Below are 21,446 nucleotides of genomic sequence, written 5' to 3'. Positions count from 1 at the left end.
TATTTTAATTCTCTTATCTTTTATAATTTTATTCACTCATATTCTGTTATTCAGCATGCATTAGTCTCCATGTCCTTTTTATTAAAAATGTGTTGTTGTTGTTGTTGTTGTTGTTGTTGTTGTTGTTGTTGTTGTTGTTGTTTTACACTGGATTAGTCTGAAAGGTGCCATTTAAATAGCATTTGGTTGATTGATTGATTGATTAGAAACATTGCCATGTAATTTGTATGTAGTAAGTGACTACATTTCAAAGTGTTCGGACCCAACACTAGTAGTAGTAGTAGTAGTTCACTGATCTATGCTGTTCTTGTTTTAATGGCACTATAATTTGTCTAATGCAGTTTAAATGTTATGTGGCTGTATGCAATTGTGTTTTAAAATGTATGATAAATGACTGTTTCCCTTTGCAGTTTGACTGGCCCATCTTACCTGAAACTGCTCATGCAAAAAAAGTTGTCACAACCGACCTTTTAAGAACTGTAGGGCCTAAATAATTATATTTTATTACATAATTTCAACATAAAATGATCAGAAACAGTCATTATTAATCATAAAAACACATGGAAAAGGCATATATGGTATTGTGTCATTGTCCTAAGCGATTTACCGAAAAGTGGCCCAATGTAGCTGATATCACCCTAGGTGTCTTATAGACGGAATTGTCCAAAAAGTGAAAGTGAGGAGCATTTATGGGTACAAGTCGGGAACTGGCCTACTTTACTTATTTCAAGGGTGCTGAATCAAAAAAAAAAAGGTTTATATATATATATATATATATATATATATGCAAAATACCAACTTTTAAGGTGAAATTAAGCATTATTTGTGTCGTTTTTTAAGGCCGACATAAATATTCAATCAATATCACTTTTAAATGTTCCAGTTGGTATTTTGCATATATGTATACATAAAAAAGGCACTGAGCCTCCATATCCTTGCTCTGACCCTAGACTATAGATCCAGAAACTTAATTTGCTCATTTTTGATTGCCTACTTACAAAAAAACTAAGGGGAAATGGTCCAATGACTGTGCAAGATGGGCAATTTGGTGGCCATTTGATATACAAATTAGAAGGTCAAAAACTAAAAATTTCGCTTGGGAACCATTTTTTTGGGACTCAGCACCCTTGAGATATGTCAGGTAGGCCGGTTCCTGACTTGTACCCATAAATGCTTCTCACTTCTTATAGTAGACCTTTTTTTCTGAAATCCGTCTAGACTATTACAGCAGGCCTAATTATCTGGGTAATTAACTGGGGTGCAAAACTCGACATAACACCGGGTCGGTGGGAGACGCACGCCGTGCAGGGTGGATATGAGAGGCCGCTGCATTGGTCTCAGTCCCCAGGGCCGGTTATTCCTACAGGCCACCAAGGCGGCTGCCTAGGGCGCCAAATTGGCAGGGGGCGCCCCCTTGTGGCGCCCTTAAGCATACATCTTTGTTTTAACAACATTGATTAACGAAACATTTTTTAAAAAGCATGGGCAATAAAACCCTCATTGAATTAAATGAACATGCCCCAACCCATATTTCGAATGAAAATGTAATATTATATTATATAAAATATGATACGTGCATGGGTGCCGTCACTCGTCAAAGTTTCTAAAAATTAAAATGTTGAGACCATTATATTGCCTGTATGTAGTTCATGTATCAAATATAAATGTACATTTAAATTTCATTTTTATGTTTATTTTTATTGCATTTGTATGTCTACATTTTATTTATTTTCAGTCTTTGCCATTCTTAATTTGATGAAGATCTGTGTTTTCTTATTTATTTATTCGTATTTTCAATTCAGTTGTTGTTGGTAAAGTTCCAAAGTTTCTAAAAATAAAAATGTTCTGAGACCATTACCTTGCCTGTAGTTCATGTATCAAATATTAGTGTACAGCATAATACATATAGGGGGGGGGGGCGCAAAATCTCAATATCGCCTAGGGCAGCCAATGGGCTAGAACCGGCCCTGTCAGTCCCGGTTATGCCTCACAGGCTCTGCTTTACGCCATATGTTGTCCAGAATAACAGTTACATTTTCCTGCTCCAGTGTTTACCATAAACAAAAGAGAGTAAAAGAGAGTATGTGTTTAACGGGGTCGAGTCTCTTTAGGTCAGGGGTGTCAAACTCAAATACACAATGGGCCAAAATTTTAAACTTGAATAAAATCGCGGGCCAACATTGAACAAATTAACCTTTTAATATATACCAAACATGTTTTGCTTTAACATTAAATATGGAACCAGCAACGCTTATAAACATACAATATATAACTAAATAGTGCAGACATGCAAAATCAAATTTCAAATAAAAAACACATCAATGTCATTAATTTATTAAATAAAAATCGTATGCCTCTTTTCTATTTGCATCCTTCTGATTTAAATATCAAAATAAAGTTTTTCAACAGGTTAATACATTTAAAAATAAAATAACAATAATAAATCTAGTATTAGCAGTAAATGCGCCGTATAATACCGGCAGGTCAGCTTTTATAGTACAATAATTATATAATAATTTGGTATTGCCTTGCGGGCCAAATAAAATTACACTGCGGGCCAAATTTGGCTCGCGGGCCAGAGTTTGACACCCCTGCTTTAGGTGCTTCTTCTCTTCCTCGCGGTGACAGGAGTGAAGTGCCCCGCCCCTCTCTGCGCTCCATAGGCAGGCAGGCAGCACAGCCGCCGCACCGCGCGAGCCCAGCCGCTGGTAACGGAGAAGATGGCAGAGCGGCAACAACAGAAACACGAAGGCAGGGTAAAGATCGGCCACTACATCCTGGGAGACACGCTCGGAGTGGGAACATTCGGGAAAGTGAAGAGTTAAGTCATGCTTTTTTGTCAATATCCACCTTAGCGTGTGCGTTTGCGTGTTTCAGCTGGAGTAACGTGAAGTAGCCTCCCCCCTCAGCGGACTGTGTTCAACTTGCCGGCGGTCAGTGCGCAGTTTGCGCAGCTGGCCGGTTTAACGGAAGCGACGGAAGGGATTTAAAGCGTAAATGTACTCCGAGAATCTGCCAGCTTGAAAGTCACCGAAGCCCCCTCTGTAGCTACTGTTATCAGCCATGGCAGGTGAAACTACCTGGAGGACAACAGCTACAAAGAAATGCACAGTCATATTAACGTTTATGTATTTAAACAAGGAGGAGTTTATGTTGGTTATATGCCTCGTGTTGCAGTAAAGGACGCACGTGAAGCTTTACAGTTTTCCCTAAACCCACCGCGTGAGCTGAGTGTTGACTTAATGTTTATAAACGGGTCTCTGCTCTCAAATGTTGTCACTTTCTCCCGGTGTTACCATGTGGAGTGTCTAGTAAGTCGGGAAAAGCTTTCACAGGAGTAAAGTTTCCCTGGAGAGGCCTGCCACAGGATAACATCTCAGTTTTCTTTGCTAGTTTTCGGGCATGACCTTGTGAGCTTTAAGTCAAAGCTGTGTGTGGTGTGCGCAGCTTGGGGGATGTATTTAAACACACCTCAAGTCAGGGCTTCATTTCTAAGCAGGTGTAAATTCTGAGTGAGATGAGTGAGTGAGATCATTTTTGCATCCTAGCAAGTAGTAAAATCCACGCAAAAATCTATATTGGGTTTTACTGATGGGAATGGTTGTTTGTCTAATTGTAATAATTACATATTAGGGTTGTCACGATACTAAAATTTTCAACTCGATACCGATACTCAGGAAAATATTCGATACTCGATGCCATTTTCGATACCACAATGATAAAAACAAAGACCCCAAAATGTAACAGAAATATTTTTATTAACAAGAAAAATGCAACATGTTAAAATTAACAGTACCACAGGTTAAATATTTATAATAAAAAACAGTTGTGCAAAAAGAAACTGCAATTTTTAATTTTTTAATTTTTTAAACTGCAAAAATTTTTTTGTAAAGCACTTTGTGTTGCATTTTTATGTATGAAAAGCGCTATATAAATAAAGTTTGATTTGATTTGATTTGAATTATGACAAGCTTCAGATACTCGATACTTTTGAAAATGAGTATTGTATCCGGATACAACGTTTTAGTATCAATACTTTTTTGAGTATCGATACTTTTGACAACCCTATTACATATGGGAGTTTACATATATTACATTATTTTATTTCTATTTTTATTTATTTCTATTTCTTATTTCCTTTAATTATTATTATTATTATTATTATTATCTAAATCTATCTTCTTATATGTGTTATTGATACTTAAGTTGTCACCTAAACAGTGAAATTGATATGCATACTTTATTATCTGAATTAGCTGCATGTAGCCCTTTGCTGCTGTACTTTTATTTTAATGTATCTATCTTCTAATCATAATTAATCTACTTATTTTGTTTGGGGCATCTTTGTATATTTATAACAAGAAATCAATAAGCAGGTAAAAGAAAAGAAAGAAGACAAGGGCTATGGTAGGGCAAGCATTAAAACCACAGGGCAAACATCATAATAATAATAATAATAATTTACTGTTTTGTTGAACCTAGGGCTGTCACAATATCAGATTATAACAACACAGTTATTGTGGCAGAAGAAAACGATATTATCAAGATATCTACAGAAAGTTTGAAAATCTCCAGTCAAACTAATCTTTGTTTATGGTATGTTTTGTCTGTAAACAGATGTCTACAATAGCATACAAAAGGGAGAAAGGGAAATTAATTCAGTATAGGGCTGGCCGATATATCGATATAAAAAATATGTTGATATATTTTTAAAGGTGATATGGAAAATCGATATAGTTCTTTTTTCCCCCTTTATATATAAATGCTGCCCTTACTAGGGTTTGTCATATTTGGTTCTTTTGTAATGTTCGTTATTTTTTTCTCTTATAAATATATTTATTTCAGAAAAAGATTGGCCTATTTTATTTCATAGGCTGTTTTTATTTAAGATATTTTTTATTTATTTAAATGTGAACTTTATGGAGCTTTGATTTAAAAAAAAAAAAAAAAAAGGTACTCCTGTTGGTGTACAGTATTTATGTTCACTTAAAGAAACGGTTTCATTAAAACGACTTGTGACATGTCATATATTTGACTGTGACTGAACATTTGCTCTCACTTTGCGATAAAAATATGGGGATGTATAACGTATATCGATATTCAGCCTAAATATACCGGGATATGACTTTTGGTCCATATGACCCAGCCCTAATTCAGTATTACATTTTTCAAATGTCATGGTTATTGGGATGATCCGTATATCTCGACATCCCTAGTTTAAGCCTGCTGTTCAACAGATAATCCAAATCAAACTTTAACCATCCTCCATATATCTTGTGCCTAAGCCTCTATGTGGTTTTTAACCCTTTATCGGGCGAAGAAGTGTATTTGGTAACTTCAGCGGATATCCAAAATAAAAAATTTAAATATTTCGCCAAAAAATTGCAAATTTACTAGATTAAAGTGGCAGATGTACAAGAAAAAAAGTTGCAGATTTAAGAGATTTAAAGTGGCAAGTCTGCGTGAAAAAAGTCACAGATTTACGAGAAAAAAGTGGGAGAAAAAGCTTTCTTCTCGCAGATTCACCACTTTAAATCTCATAAATCCGCACAATTTTTCTCATAGATTTGCCACTTTAATCTCGTAAATTTATTTCTCAAAATATTACTCCCCTACCCCGGATCCATATGTTTTTTTTTACACATTCTGGCAGTATGTAATATCCTCCAATATTCTCTAGGGTTGAAATTTGGAATTTGCAAGTATTTCAATGAATGCCCTATTAAGGGTTAACCTCTGTGTGCTCTGTCTGCTTCATATCTGCATTCTCTTGTTTTCAGTTGGGGTGCATCAGCTGACGGGCCATAAAGTGGCTGTAAAGATCCTAAACAGACAGAAGATCCGAAGCCTCGATGTCGTCGGGAAGATCAAACGGGAGATCCAGAACCTCAAACTGTTCAGACACCCTCACATTATCAAGCTGTAAGTAGGGAAAGACGACACATCCTTCTGACAGATTGTAAAACTCCGTGCTCGGTGCTGTCACAGAGATATAACTTCACTCTGTTAAATTAGTGGCAGTTGTAATGTGGGCCTTGTAGAACCTGATAATGTAATAAATTCCAGATAATGTAATAACCCCGATAATGTAATAAAAATCTTCACTTGAGTCCATTGAAAATGTAATAAAACCTGATAATGTAATAACTGGTAATACCAGTTATTACATTATCAGTTATTACACCTCCCCCCTCCAGGTATTACTATGTAATACCTGGAGGGGGGTGATTGGGAGGAACGGCCTGCCCGATCTAAACCCGAGTGGTGTTCTGTTATTGGACTTCTGTGCTAGTCATGGATTGTCCATAACGAACACCATGTTCGAGCATAGAGTTGTTCATAAGTGTACCTGGTACCAGAGCACTCTAGGCCAAAGATCGATGATCGATTTTATTATCGTATCGTCTGATCTGCGGCCGCATGTTTTGGACACTCGGGTGAAGAGAGGAGCAGAGCTGTCAACTGATCACCACCTGGTGGTGAGTTGGATCAGGTGGCGGGGGAGGATGCTAGACAGACCTGGCAAACCCAAACGCATAGTGAGGGTGAACTGGGAACGTCTGGCAGACCTTAGGCCTGCAGACCCTGCAGACCCTGCAGACAGGCAGGCCTGTCTGCAGGGTCTTCAACTCACGCCTCCGGAAGAATTTCTCCAACATCCCGGGTGAGGCTGGGGACATGGAGTCCGAATGGGCCATGTTCAAAGCCTCAATTGTTGACGCGGCTGGTAGGAGCTGTGGCCTGAAGGCCATCGGTGCCTGTCGTGGCGGCAACCCAAGAACCCGCTGGTGGACACCAGCGGTGAGGGAGGCCGTCAAGCTGAAGAAGGAGGCCTTTCGGTCTTGGCTGGCCGAGGGGTCTCTGGAATCAGCAGACAGGTACCGTTCGGCCAGAAGGGCTGCAGCTGTGGCAGTCGCTGAAGCAAAAACTCGGGTATGGGAGGAATTCGGGGAGGCCATGGAGGAGGACTTCCGGTCGGCCTCAAAGAGGTTCTGGAAAACCGCCAGGCGACTCAGGAAGGGAAAGCAGGGCTTGGCCCAAGCTGTGTTCAGCGGGGGAGGAGACCTGCTGACCCGACCTGGGGATGTCCTTAGACGGTGGAAAGAACACTTTGAGGAACTCCTTAATCCAGCCAAAACGTCCTCCGTAGAGGAGGCAGAGTCTGAAGACTCAGGGGAAGACTCATCAATATCCCTGGCGGAGGTCGCCGAGGTAGTTAAAAAGCTGCCCGGCGGCAAGGCGCCAGGGTTGGATGAGATTCGCCCTGAGATGCTGAAGGCTCTGGACATTGTTGGGTTGTCATGGTTGACACGCCTCTTCAGTGTCGCGTGGAGGTCTGGGACAGTGCCTGTGGATTGGCAGACCGGGGTGGTGGTTCCCATTTTCAAAAAGGGGGACCGGAGGGTGTGTTCCAATTACCGTGGAATTACACTTCTCAGCCTCCCTGGGAAAGTCTACTCCAGGGTGCTGGAAAGGAGGCTCCGGCCGATTGCCGAACCGCAGATTCAGGAGGAACAATGCGGCTTTCGTCCTGGCCGTGGAACAGCGGACCAGCTCTTTACCCTTGCGAGACTTCTGGAGGGGGCATGGGAGTTTGCCCATCCAGTCTACATGTGTTTTGTGGATTTGGAGAAGGCTTATGACCGTGTCCCTCGGGGAGTCTTGTGGGGGGTACTGCGGGAGTATGGGGTGCCGGGCTCGTTGCTACGAGCTATCCGGTCCCTATATAACCAAAGTGAGAGCAGTGTCCGCATACTCGGCACAACGTCAAACACGTTCCCTGTTGGCCTCCGCCAGGGTTGCCCCTTGTCTCCGATTCTGTTCGTGGTCTTCATGGACAGGATCTCAAGGCGCAGCCGGGGGGAGGAAGGGATCCGGTTTGGTGACCTCAGAATTGCATCTCTGCTTTTTGCAGATGATGTGGTTCTTTTGGCTTCATCAAGCCGGGACCTCCAGCACTCACTGGGGCGGTTTGCAGCCGAGTGTGAAGCGGTTGGGATGAGAGTCAGCACCTCCAAGTCTGAGGCCATGGTTCTCTGCCGGAAAACGGTGGACTGCCCCCTCCGGGTGGGGAGAGAGGTACTGCCTCAAGCGAAGGAGTTCAAGTATCTCGGGGTCTTGTTCACGAGTGAGGGTAGAATGGAGCGTGAGATGGACAGGCGGTTTGGTGCAGCGTCAGCAGTGATGCGGGCGTTGTACCGGACCGTCGTGGTGAAGAAGGAGCTGAGCCTGAAGGCAAAGCTCTCGATTTACCGGTCCATCTACATTCCAACCCTCACCTATGGTCATGAGCTTTGGGTAGTGACCGAAAGAATGAGATCGCGGGTACAAGCGGCCGAAATGAGCTTCCTCCGTAGGGTGGCTGGGCTCAGCCTTAGAGATAGGGTGAGGAGCTCAGACATCCGGAGGGAGCTCGGAGTAGAGCCGCTGCTCCTTCGCGTCGAAAGGAGCCAGTTGAGGTGGTTTGGGCATCTGGTAAGGATGCCTCCCGGGCGCCTCCCGTTAGAGGTGTTCCGGGCACGTCCAACTGGTAGGAGGCCCCGGGGAAGACCCAGAACACGGTGGAGGGATTATATCTCTCGCCTGGCCTGGGAACGCCTCGGGGTCCCCCAGGAGGAGCTGGACGTTGTGGCTGGGGAGAGGGGCGCCTGGAATGCCCTGCTGAGCCTGCTGCCCCCGCGACCCAGCCCCGGATAAGCGGACGAGAATGGATGGATGGATGGGTCAAAAGTTAATAAACATTCAACTTTGACCTATTGGTGACGCTAGAGCTCTTGAGCTAGAGTTAATACACAGTATCACCACTTGAACCCAAGTAATGGGTGGTCTGCTGTTAAATTATTACAATATTGGGGAATTATTACATTATCAGGACTTGTGAAATGAAGGCTAACCTGATAATGTAAAAACCTCCCATTAATGTTATACTTTATTACATTATTGGCAAAAAAAAAAGTGTATTACATTATTGGGAAATGCACTTTATTACATTATCGGGAAGTTATTACATTATCAGGTTTTATTACATTTTCAATGGACTCAAGTGCAGATTTTTATTACATTATCGGGGTTATTACATTATTGGGAATTTATTACATAATCAGGTTCTACAGGCCTTTTGCTATGTTGTGTTTCCTCTGTTGTGGCATGCTCTGCGTGTTCTTGTTTGTTTACTACAGCTGGGCTGCACTGAGCATGCCCATAGGGCTCCCAGGAGGGAGAACACATAAACATACCAATGCACTTTAACTTCTGCTTTCTCAGTTAAGACAATAAAGCTGCCTTAGTTCCTGCATTACTAAATCCTTCTCTTCGTCCAGGTGTCTTGGCCCTACTTGTGTTTTTCTCTCTGACTTTGTGTTTCTTTCAGTCCTTTTCCGTCTGTCTCCCTGGCCTCTTTCTCCTTGTCAGTCCATGTCTCTTTCAACAATCTCTGTGTTATTTTTAGGTTAGGGTTAGTCCACTGTGAGCTACGGCAGATATGTGAGCTCTCAGCTCATAAGCTTCAGCACTGTGGGGACAGTCTGTCACTGACATATACAATGCTTAGCACATTTATTAGACCACCGGTTTGTGCCACAGCTGTCCTAAATTAACAGCATTAGCAGTAACCAAAATCATTTTTGTGTTTCTGTAATGGTTAATACACCAGTATGTAGAAGCTCTTTAACTGAACTGATATTTTTAGTGCTAAAATATAGTTATAATGATTACCGGTATCTTAATTATTAAAGTTACTGTTTTATAAAAAAAACTTTAAAAATAGTAAAGTGCATCATTGTTTCTGGATTAAGTTGTCAAATGGTAGTTATTTACTTGCTTTCATAACAGAAAAATTAGTTTTAGTGGTTGAATGTTCAGCTTGATTCACACACATTTTAGGCACAAACACAGTTCATATTTTTAAGAGCAAACTTAAGACTTATCTTTTTAATTTGGCTTTTACTTGAACCATTTTTAAATATTTTTCTGCTCATGCATCTTAGTGTTACAACATTTTCTCTTTTATATATATATATATATATATATATATATATAGTATATATATATATATATATATCGTGCTCTACTTTCTACTTTTTAATTATTTATTTATTCTTTTCATCTTTTTATGTAGCTTTTTTACTTTTTATTGTAATTATTATTTACTTTTGTTTTTATTTAATTTTTATCTTACCTTACTTTATTTTTATTTATTTTATCATATTCATTTCTAACCTGCCTCCAGTGTTTCCTCACTGCTTAACGTTGAGATGGCGCTTTGTTTTTAATGGGATGGGTGGATGGAGGGTGTTTGCTTGTTTCTATGTGAATCACTTTGTGTTACATTTCTCTTGTATGTATTGATTGATTGATACACAGTCTGTCTGTCTGCATGGACACTGGGCTGAGCAAAGCAACTGTGTGATATATTATCCCTGTTTGCAAATCCAGCATGAAGTGGAATGAATTAGAATAAATGTCTTAACATTTCCCTCTAGTGCTCTCACTGTTTAGATTTCCTAGAATGTGTGTGTGTGTGTGTGTGTGTGTGTGTGTGTGTGTGTGTGTGTAACACAGAAAGAGAAAGAAATTGTGATTCTGTTTGTGTTTATTTCTCCCACGGTGCTGACTGTGTTGTGCTACACCCGGCTCAACAGGAATGAAGTAGATTATGATAAAGTACCGAATCTCACAAGAGCAGCCATTCATGAGATTGGGCCTGCATTTTAATATACCTGACCTTTATGAAAATAATGCCCGCACTCAGCAGCCATACATCACAGCTTAGCCTCTCCTCTCTGTGTATTTGTTTCTGTTTATTTATTCTGTGGTTGTTTTGAAGTAAATACATTTGGTTATTGATGATATAAAAGCCTGTTGGTGTGTTAATAGTTCAATTAGGATTTAGGGATATGATCTAATAGACGCTCGAGTGTTAATTAATGTACAATATGTTCATTTGTGTTTAAGGTACCAGGTGATAAGCACACCCACAGATTTCTTCATGGTGATGGAGTATGTATCTGGAGGGGAGTTATTTGACTACATCTGCAAGAATGGACGGGTAAGACGTTTCAATCTCTTTGATGTTACTTTATAAATACAATAAGTTGTATAAGCCCTTATGATTTCTTTCAAAACTTTATGGATTTACTCTTACTCTGTAGAGACATCAAAGCACTTTCTTTATGCACATTATTTAAATGTATTTATGCCCATTTTTTAAAATCAGGGATGTACCTATATTTTGCACCATAGTATGTATTTTTTCCGCCTTTTAAAGAGATAGATTTTTTTAAAGTGGGGTTGTATGAGGTATGCATTGTTTCCCCTAAAAAAAATTTCAGCAGCAGTGCTGCTGTGTCCGTGGCCATGAGCAGTGTTGCTCACTCCTCAGTAAGGAAAGTAGCTATTGGCTGTCCAAAAAGTCCCTAGAAGTCGCTAGTCATCGCTTAATTTGCATAATTTACCATGTGCATGTACTTGTAATGGACGCTGTAGGAGAGAGGAATAATGTTGTGGGGAAGACAAAAAGTGAGTAAAAACACCGTAAAAAATGTTTAGAACTGCAAGTGCACTATCTTCTGTCACAATTTCAACCCTCCTCCTTAATCCGGCCTTGGGACCGGCTAAAGTGACCCAAAAGAGACACGGACTGTAAACCAGCCAGCGGCGACTTCGCGCTTGCGCGATTTGCAGACTGGATGCTAAGGGGTTAACGTCCCCTCCGGCTCTGTGACTGCAGCTGGGAGAGACTGCTGCGGGAGGACTGGGCCGCTTCAAGTCTCCAGTAACACCAGAAAAAGTCACTAGATTTGTCGCTAGGGGGTCTGAAAAGTCGCTTAATCTAGCAGCAAAGTCGCTAGCTTGAACGTTACCTTTTACATTGATGTCCTAAGAGGGTCCGACAGGATTTGATGCGCTCGTTGATGACTCAGAACAAGTCGAAAATAACGTTGTGTGTTGTTGTGCTCACACAGTACAAGTAGAAATCATTAGTGGCACATTGATATAAGTGATCATGTGAAATTTCAGCAACGGCAAACGTATTTCGTACGTAGGAGAAACACTGGGTATGTATCCATAGTCAGTTTATTACCTACAGTAGATTGGAGAAGAGAAACTAAGCTATGCACTGCCTTGGACGGGGGCAGCAACTGACGGAAAAAAAAATGTATGTCACTTTTTACTTTTCATTTTCATTTTTATATTTACACACACATATATATATATATATATATATATATATATATATATATTACACACTGCCTATGGATAAGAACCTCATACAACCTCACTGCAAAAAAATCTCTTTCTCTCTCGCTGTAAACTTAATTAATGCGTTGGATACTTTCATAAATCATGAAAATTAGTTTGACAACAGTCAGTGTTCTTGCACACCATCATAGCTGCACCTTTCAGTCAATGTTTACCATTTAACATTTGTGATTTAAACTTTAAGTGAAGCATGGTATCCCACACACACACACACACACACGCACACACACACTCACTCAGTCCAGATACTGCCCGCTACATAGAGATGACCTCTCCTGGGGATTCTGTTTATTTTAATAGAATAATCCGACTTGAACTTTCCCTGGGCCCTGAGCCATCACAACCCCATGACCAACCCTGAACATGATACATCTGCTCTTAACAACACAACACACCATTCTTTCCACACAATCCGAAAAATACTCAGTCCAACCAATGTCCGTTCACATCGTGTCTTTCAGGTGGAGGACACAGAAGCTCGCCGTCTTTTCCAGCAGATAATCTCAGCTGTGGACTACTGTCACAGGCACATGGTGGTCCACAGAGACCTTAAACCTGAGAACGTCCTGCTGGACGCCAGCAAGAACGCCAAGATAGCCGACTTCGGTAGGATCATCAGAGACCGGAGTCACAGTTAGAGGAAGAGATGGAAGGATTGACAAAACAATTGTTAGGACATTTAAGAGAGAATGTATAACAGAATATGTTTATGAGGGAATAAGAAGGACAAAGAGGCAGAGCTGAATGGAATTACAGTACTTGGACAGTTTGATTAGAGACAAGTGAACATTTGCTGCAGAGTTATAGGACAAAGCGTAATTATACACCTAATTATACACTTGTAGAAAAGTGTGAAATCACCATCATGCACCTGTTAACCTCATTATTAGATGAAAATGAATTTCGCACTGAGCACAGTTTCCTATCGGTTTTGGCATAATTGTTCTAGCTGATTGGCCGAGAGACCGTGCCTGATGCAATCGGCCATGAAATAGAGAAATATTTTCACAAACAGACGAAGGCCCTTGTGCACAGCAGGGTGTGTGTGGTGGAGAGAGGTCCCCTAGCAACGGCCAGGTCTCATATCATGTCTGGCAGGAAGCCTTGAGGCCCAGTGTCATCTGATAGGGAAGGAATCACAGGGGTGCGGCAGAGGGGTGTACAGCAGGAGAAGTGTTTTGGCTGAGAGCAGCAGACACTGTAGAGGCAGTGTTAAAGGCACAGGGATAAAAGATAAAAGGGAAGGTCAGCAGATCGCAGTGCGTCTGGTGTTTAGCGTTTGGCCCTGGCAGGCAGAGAGAAGCTCATCCAATTAGATCAGCTTTGTGTTTAGAGCTTAGAGTCTTGGCGGGTAAAGGAGGATAAAGATATCAGCGGTGTACACAGTCTATAACTCTCACCCTCCCTCTGCTGGGCCATGTGTAGTTCAACCAAAGGATCAATTGGACAAGATGGTCTCACAGGAATCCGTGGAATAGCCACGGATTCATTTCCGTGAAACTGACACGGATTTCGCTACAATGCAAGTTAATGACAGTCATATCCCGTGGCTATTCCAACATACAAAGTCATTTTGTACATTCACTGAGTGAATATTTAGAAAATAAAACATATATTTCTCGCTAGAAATGTGGTCAAAATCCATTTTTATGCAGAAACTAAGTCAAAATATTGATTTTTTCACTAAAAATGAGTGAACTGTCCGCCATGTTTTTTGTCCTGACCGGCGGGACCTTGAAAGTCACGTGACTTGGAACAAACCAATAGGAAAAAATATCCATGGAATAATCATTAACTTGCATTGTAGAGAAATCCGTGTCAGTTTCACGGAAATTTGAGTTATTCCGTGGCTATTCCACGGATTTTGAGTTAGGCAAACCCGTGGCTATTTCACGGATTCCTGTGAGACCAGGTTCCAATTGCAATAATATGACAATAGCATACTGCTTCATGAGCCTGTGTTATTGTCAGTGAAGACTGAAGGGTGTTAATGTGTCTTTTGGTCAACAGGTCTGTCAAACATGATGTCAGATGGGGAGTTCCTACGGACGAGCTGCGGCTCACCCAACTACGCTGCTCCAGAAGTTATCTCAGGAAGGTGTGTGTGATCACATGTTACAATGACAATCATATATCTTACTTAAAACACAAAACTCAATGTCTCAGAAAATTAGAATATTACATAAGATCATAAAAGAAAAAGGATATTTTAAACACAATTGTCATGCTTCTGAAAAGTATCTTCATTTCTATACATCAATACTTGTTGGGCTCCTTTTGCATGAATTACTGCATTAATACTTGGTGGCATGGAGGAGATCAGCCTACAGCACCATGTTGCTTTTATAGCAGCCTTCAGGTCATCTGGTGTCTCTCACCTTCCTCTTGACAACAGCCCATAGACTCCTATGAGGTTCAGGTCAGCCCAGTTTGCTGGCCAGTCCAGCCCAGTAACACCATGGTCATTGAAGCAGCTTTTGGTACCTTTGCCAGTGTGGGCAGGTGCCAAGTCCTGCTGGAAAATGAAACCAGCATCTCCACATGAAGACTCTAAAATGTCCTGATAGATGGCTGCTATGTTGACTGTGGACTTCAGAAAACACAGTGGACCAACAGCAGCAGAGGACATGGCCCCAAACCACCACTGACCCAGGACTCACATATTGAAATTTTTCACAATATTCAAATTTTCTGAGAGTTTTGTGTTTTCATTATCTCAAAGCCAGAATCACCAAAATTACAAGAAAAACAGGCTTGAAATATTTCACTCTACATGTAATGAATCTATATAATGTATGAGTTTCACTTTCTGAAATGATTGGCAGAAAATATTGAACTTTTTCATGATATTCATTTATTTTTTGAGATGTACCTGTACTATGAAAGTATTAAAACGCTCAGACAACCTGTGTTCAGAAACTGTGCCTTTAAACAAGCTGTCAGGACTTATATATAGGTAAAACTACAGTGCCGTTACAGTCAGTGCATGTTGTTGTCACATGTCACATGTTCTCATCACTGTGTCAGGCTCTACGCAGGCCCAGAGGTGGACATCTGGAGCAGTGGGGTGATCCTGTACGCCCTGCTGTGCGGCACTCTACCCTTCGACGACGAACACGTCCCCACGCTGTTTAAGAAGATCAGAGGAGGCGTCTTCTACATCCCAGAGTACCTGACTCGCTCGGTGGCCTCGCTGCTCATGCACATGCTGCAGGTGGACCCTCTGAAGAGAGCCACCATCAAAGACATCAGGTGCTCAGCCTACGCTGTCAGTTCAAGCGACACTTCTTAGTGCCCGCCTTTATCTTCTGGCTCATTAATTTCCTCTTGTTCCTTTTTCTCCCTGTTGATTTTTGACACGGTCACACAAGAGAAATGATTGTGATGTGTTGTACAGGCTTCAGTGGCTGTACTGTGCTGAGGATTACTGTCCCAACCAGGCACAATTTTCATGCAGCTTTTTTCTCTGCCCTCAATACTGCATTGCCTACAACTCATTAACACTGTCAGATGATTATTGTTTTTAAAAAACAGACTGAAGAAAGTTATTCGGTGAATCTGGGAGAAAAAAAGTTGCTTTTTTCCCACTTTTTTTCTCGTAAATCTGCGACTTTTTTCGCACAGATTTGCCACTTTAAATCTCTTAAATCTGTGACTTTATTTCTTGTAGATTTGCCACTTTTATCTAGTAAATTTGCAACTTTTTTTCTCGAAATATTACCTGAAGTTACCGAATATAGTTCTTTGCCTGATAAAGGGTTAAAGGTCCCCCATCAGAAGTGTCACTACACAAACACACTGCTGTGTTTGACAACAGTTTGATTTCATGCTTCAAGTTTAAATGTCACGTACTGCTGTGACATGTAGAGAGTAATCAGTCACCATTAGGTTTGGTTTTGAAGTTAAGAGCTATAACTTTGACTATCTATTCTGTCCTCCACAGGGAACATGAGTGGTTTAAGCAGGACCTGCCAGGCTACCTGTTCCCTGAGGACCCCTCGTATGATACTTCAGTCCTGGACGAGGAGGCCGTCAGGGAAGTGTGTGACAAGTTTGAATGCACTGAGTCCGAGGTTATATCCAGCCTTTACAGCGGGGATCCACAGGTACTCTATACACATTCTCATTTTTTAGGAATAAATGAGCATTGATCAGTTTAATGGGATGTTAGTTTTGGCTAGCAAAAGAACAAAAACAAAATGTATGTTACTTACCTCAGAAAAATGAGCAGCGACTCCTTGGAGTGTCTGTTAGTCCAACCAAAACGCTGAACAAGACATTTTTACTGTCATTAAGTGAAAATACAATGAAAGGGTCAAAGTTATCAGACCAAACCGGTAACCATCCTTTTTCTAATATCTATATAACTATAACTATCTATATATTGACACATTGCCATGGATACGCATTGTTCTGCTTCTCTCCTGATGACAGTTCGCCTTGTTAGTGACCTGTCAATCAAAGGTAGCCCCGCCCCAAATCATACGATTCTTTATCTTCTATTTTCTTCTAAATGGGGCCATTGTTTGAACTATTAACATGAAATTGTCTTGAAGAAGATTTTGTACTAGTGATTGAGACCATAGTGAAAAAAAATTTCAGAGGTAATAAATCAAGTGAGAAGTTTTCTCATTTTGCATTGAAATGAATGGACAGAAATGTTTTTGCAGCCAAACTTAGCACCCCCTGCTGGAATTTGTTGGTAGAATGCAGCTTAAGGCACTTCCTGGTTTGCCTCCCTGCTCAGACCCGGAGGTTGCCGGCTGCTATCAACACTAGCCAAAAGACTAACATTAGAGTTGTTGTAGGTTTTAATAATTCTCCCTCTGACCATGCAGGATCAGCTGGCAGTAGCCTATCACCTTATAATAGACAACCGGCGCATCATGACGCAGGCCAGTGAGTTCTACCTGGCCTCCAGCCCTCCCCAGGGCTCCTTCATAGAGGAGGGCATGCCGCTGCCCCCCGGGGTCAAACCCCACCCAGAGAGGATGCCTCCGCTGCTGGCTGACAGCCCCAAGTCTCGCTGTCCTCTGGATGCTCTCAACACCACTCGGCCCAAACCTCTGGCAGTGAAGAAGGCAAAGTGGCACCTTGGTATCAGGAGTCAGAGCAGACCTTATGACATCATGGCTGAAGTGTACAGAGCCATGAGACAACTCAGCTTTGACTGGAAGGTAATGTGATACATCATACACAGATACTGTACATACAGGTGCAAACATGGGTCTACATATGAAGGAGCTTGTGTGTTATTTTGTATTGTAGGTGGTAAACCCGTATCACCTGCGGGTCCGGAGGAAGAATCCAGTAACGGGAAACTTGGTGAAGATGAGCCTGCAGCTGTACCAGGTGGACAGCAGATCCTACCTCCTCGACTTCAAGAGCATCGATGGTGAATGACACAAAACTCATCTCACAACATTTAAGATAAGATAAGATAAGATATACTTTATTCATCCCAGCAGAGAAATGTAGGTGTTCCAGCAGCTAACATACACACAACACAACACAACACAACACAACACAACACAACACAACACAACACAACACATGTATACATACATATTCCATCTATACAAAACATGAGCCCGAATACATAGCCTAGTATAGAAGAGGTGGAATGGATGGTCCACGTGCATTAGTAGCTGTTACTCATAGATAACAGTTACAGCAAGTGTGCAAATATACAGGTGTGTTAATAAACAGGTGTGCAAATATATAGTTTGATACATACAGTATAGGCAGCTTAAGCTAAAGTTTAAATAAATATTTTTTTAAAATAAATAAATAAATAATAATAATAATAATAATAATAATAATCTTCTGTCCTTACTAAAAGGGGAGTCATTATAAAGTGCAATTGCAGTAGCTAAAAACGTATTCTTAAATCTGTCCTTTTTGCAGCCTAGCTGCCGTAGCCTCCAACTAAAAACACTCTTTTACACATTACACATTAGACTGTGCAAAGGATGCGTGTTATTGTCCCTAATACTCAACAATTTCTGTACCATCTTTCTCTCCATCACCACCTGCAGGGACTCTACAGCAGTCCCCAGCACAGAGCCAGCCCTCCTAATCAGCTTGTTAAGCTTTTTAGAGTCCCAAGCCCTTACGCCGCTGCCCCAACTGATGGCTGCAAAGAAAATGGCACTTGCCACTACAGAATTTAGAATTGGCAATAAGACAAATCAAAGCAACTATCATAAGCACTATGAAAGCAACTTTTTCTGCTGTTTTAATGAGCACTCTACATGGCTCTGCCTTAGTTTTGGTGATAGCACAGATGAGTTGGTGGATTTGAAGCAGCTGAGCAGGTGTTTATGCAAATCAGGTGGCAGGTGGCAGGTCTGGTTCTTGTTTTAGCCTAAACATTGACTTTCCATTTGAGTCTGCTTAGGCTACTCTTCTAGAAATACAAGCACAAAGAGCTTTTCACTTTCATATGTCTTCGCCTACGTTTTAAGATTTGGCACAGATTTAAATAGACTTGTACAAAACCTGTTTCCTCCACACAGATTCAAAATGATAGGATGCCAGGTTTTTGGAGAGGTGACCTTCTCCCTCTGCTTGTTGTTATCTTCTATTTTTGAGATATTTAACTTTTCCTGACTGGTTAAAAGCGAAAAAAATTTGGAGCTGTTATTATGGTTTTGAAAATTGTATTAGTAATTATTTTGAAGCAGTCTGTAATTTCAGTTTTGATTTCAGTTTAGTTTTTAGTTTACTTGAAGTGTTATAAAAAATATAAAAATTGTAGCAGCTCTTTAGTTTTTTTTTAGTTTAGTCTTTTTTCTTTTAATCATTGTTTTTATATTTTTTTATAGACAACAAAATTATTTTTTTCACTGCTAGTTTTAGTCTTACTTTTTGTTGATTATAATAACTCAACTTTGGAGTATTTTAATCTTTATTGACATAATAGGAGTTTGTTGTAAATGCATTTCATAATGCACATGCAAAAAATTTAAACTCATTTATTTTGGCAGTAGTACAATTCTTGTATAATTGTAGAATAATTATATAAACACTGGTAACACTTTACAATGACCATCATTTATAAATGGTAAACAGATAATTTATTAATGTTTAATCATCATTTATAAACCGTATATAGGCCATTTAAAATGGTAAATACATAATTTATTAATATTAACTACTAACTACACCATTTATAAATGGCAAAAAAATGGTATATTAATGTAAGTTTATAGTTAATTTACCAATATCAAACAATTGAATTATAATTAATAGTTTATTGATAGCTTTAGTTGCACTCATTATAACATTTTAAACACCATATTAAGTATGTTAATGATTTTATACCTTTAAGAAATTAGTTGAAAACATTTAACGATTAAATATGTATAGCACTTTGTAAATGGTTAATAATTGGTTTATAAACCATCTATAAATATCACTTAGATGGTTATTGTAAAGTGTCACCAATTATTTTTTTCACTGCTAGTTTTAGTTTTACTTTTTGTTGACTATAATAACTCTGCTTTGGAGTATTTTAATCTTTATTGACATTATAGGAGTTTGTTGTAAATGCATTTCATAATGCACATGCAAAAAATGTAAACTAATTTATTTTAGCAGTAGTACAATTCTTGTATAATTGTAGAATAATTATATAAACACTTTATGACATACTCTTCTGTGAATGCTGATGCTACTATCCTCTGCTGGTGTAACCCCCCAGATGACATCATGGAGGCGGTGGGCTTTAAATCGGGTTCATCCACCCCTCAGAGGTCCGGCTCCACGGCCGGTCTCTACAGACCCAGACTGAGCATCGACTCCGCAAGTCCAGCGATCGATCTGCCACAACTCAGCTCCTCCCTGCCGGGATCCCTGTCTGGGAGCAACCCTCTCCTCGCTCCTCGTCAGGGCTCACACACCATGGACTTCTTTGAAATGTGCGCCAGTCTGATCACCACGCTGGCGCGCTGAGGCCCGTCGACTCCTGACCTCGCTGTAACCTGGATGTCTGCGCTGATCCGGGACGTAGGGAGTGTAGATGTTCAGAGTGACTTCCTCTCTCTGTCTCCTTTCCATCTCCACTTCAGTGGTATTGGACACAGCAAAATCTGTAGTGTTGGTTTTTCAGTGTTGATAATTTTGAGTTGGTGAGTGTTGATTTTGGAGTTGTTATAACACTTGTAGTGATCAAAAAGCTCTGCCAGCGTTGTTACATGTTAACACCTGAGTTAGATTCACTTCAGTTGGAGTTGATTTTCAGATTTTGTGACTTGTGTGTTCGGTTAAAGACAGAATGCACTTTTAATGTATCGTAAAACAAAACATGAATGTTAATTATCACATTAGTGAAAGGAAATTACATGATTTTAGGGTTAAATATACACTGTAAGGTGTCAAAGTCACACAATGTATGTTAAAAATTAACACTCACAGTGTAAGGGAATAACACGATTTTAGTGTTGAAATTACACTTTGTGTCATAAAATAACAAGATGTACGTTAAAAATTAACAAAAAGGAAAAGGAATAACACAATTTCGGGTTAAAAGTGCACTTATGTGGTGTCATAAAACAACACCAAGGGTGTCAAATATTTCACACTATTAAAGAGTTAAAATATTAACACTTTTCAAAGTGTCATTTTAACTCAGAATCCATGAGAATTATATAAACTCAGAAAAAGTGTTAAATTTAACACTCTGTGAGTTGAATTCACACTCCCGGTTTTGCTGTGTAATATCTGTCACCTCAGATTAAGGAGACATAGAGAGGAAGAAAGTCAGATCAATAGCTTCTTTTTTTGTTGTTTTCACACAGTTTTTGGGGTCTTTGAGTGTAAACGTCAGGCTGCAGCTTGTGAAAACTGATCCAGGCTCTGGTGCGAGGCAATGGATCACAGTTCACTTCAATCTATTCTCAACTGCTGAAATGTCATCACCCACCACTAAACCAAAAGGTGGGAAATCCTGCTGAGTTTGCCCCAGACACTGATCAGAGGTCAGTTCTTGTTTTATATTTTAATCAAGGCAGTGGTTGTTAAAATTGGCATTTAATCTGTGTCTGAGGGTTAAAATTTAATTTCAGGTCTTTTATGGTTTGTAAAGAAACAGCTTTTGTTATCCATGTATATTATATTTATACTACAATCATATTACGTAGCTGAAAAGGTTGACTAACGTATACCAAATAACAGACTTTATA

The 21,446-nt window shown here is 40.2% G+C and overlaps 1 protein-coding gene across 2 annotated transcripts; it reads left to right on the top strand.

Annotated features, from left to right (window-relative positions):
- The first annotated feature begins 2,720 nt into the window (after positions 1-2,720).
- On the top strand, positions 2,721-20,347 carry prkaa2 (protein kinase, AMP-activated, alpha 2 catalytic subunit). Of its 2 annotated transcripts, XM_059340821.1 has the most exons (10): positions 2,721-2,820; positions 5,781-5,922; positions 10,954-11,047; positions 12,723-12,867; positions 14,272-14,359; positions 15,289-15,513; positions 16,205-16,367; positions 17,100-17,438; positions 17,530-17,656; positions 19,967-20,347. In XM_059340821.1, exons 1-10 carry the CDS (start codon positions 2,721-2,723, stop codon positions 20,215-20,217), a joined length of 1,674 nt encoding a protein of 557 aa, XP_059196804.1. In that variant the 3' UTR covers positions 20,218-20,347. The 2 variants fall into 2 exon arrangements, with proteins under 2 accessions (XP_059196804.1, XP_059196803.1); XM_059340820.1 differs by lacking the exon at positions 2,721-2,820 and having other exon boundaries at positions 5,774-5,922.
- Positions 20,348-21,446: the final 1,099 nt, after the last annotated feature.

Source organism: Centropristis striata, chromosome 9, assembly GCF_030273125.1.
Source record: "Centropristis striata isolate RG_2023a ecotype Rhode Island chromosome 9, C.striata_1.0, whole genome shotgun sequence".
Lineage (NCBI taxonomy): Eukaryota > Metazoa > Chordata > Actinopteri > Perciformes > Serranidae > Centropristis > Centropristis striata.
Note: the sequence above shows the minus strand (reverse complement) of the source record. Positions and strands in the feature narration are given on the sequence as shown.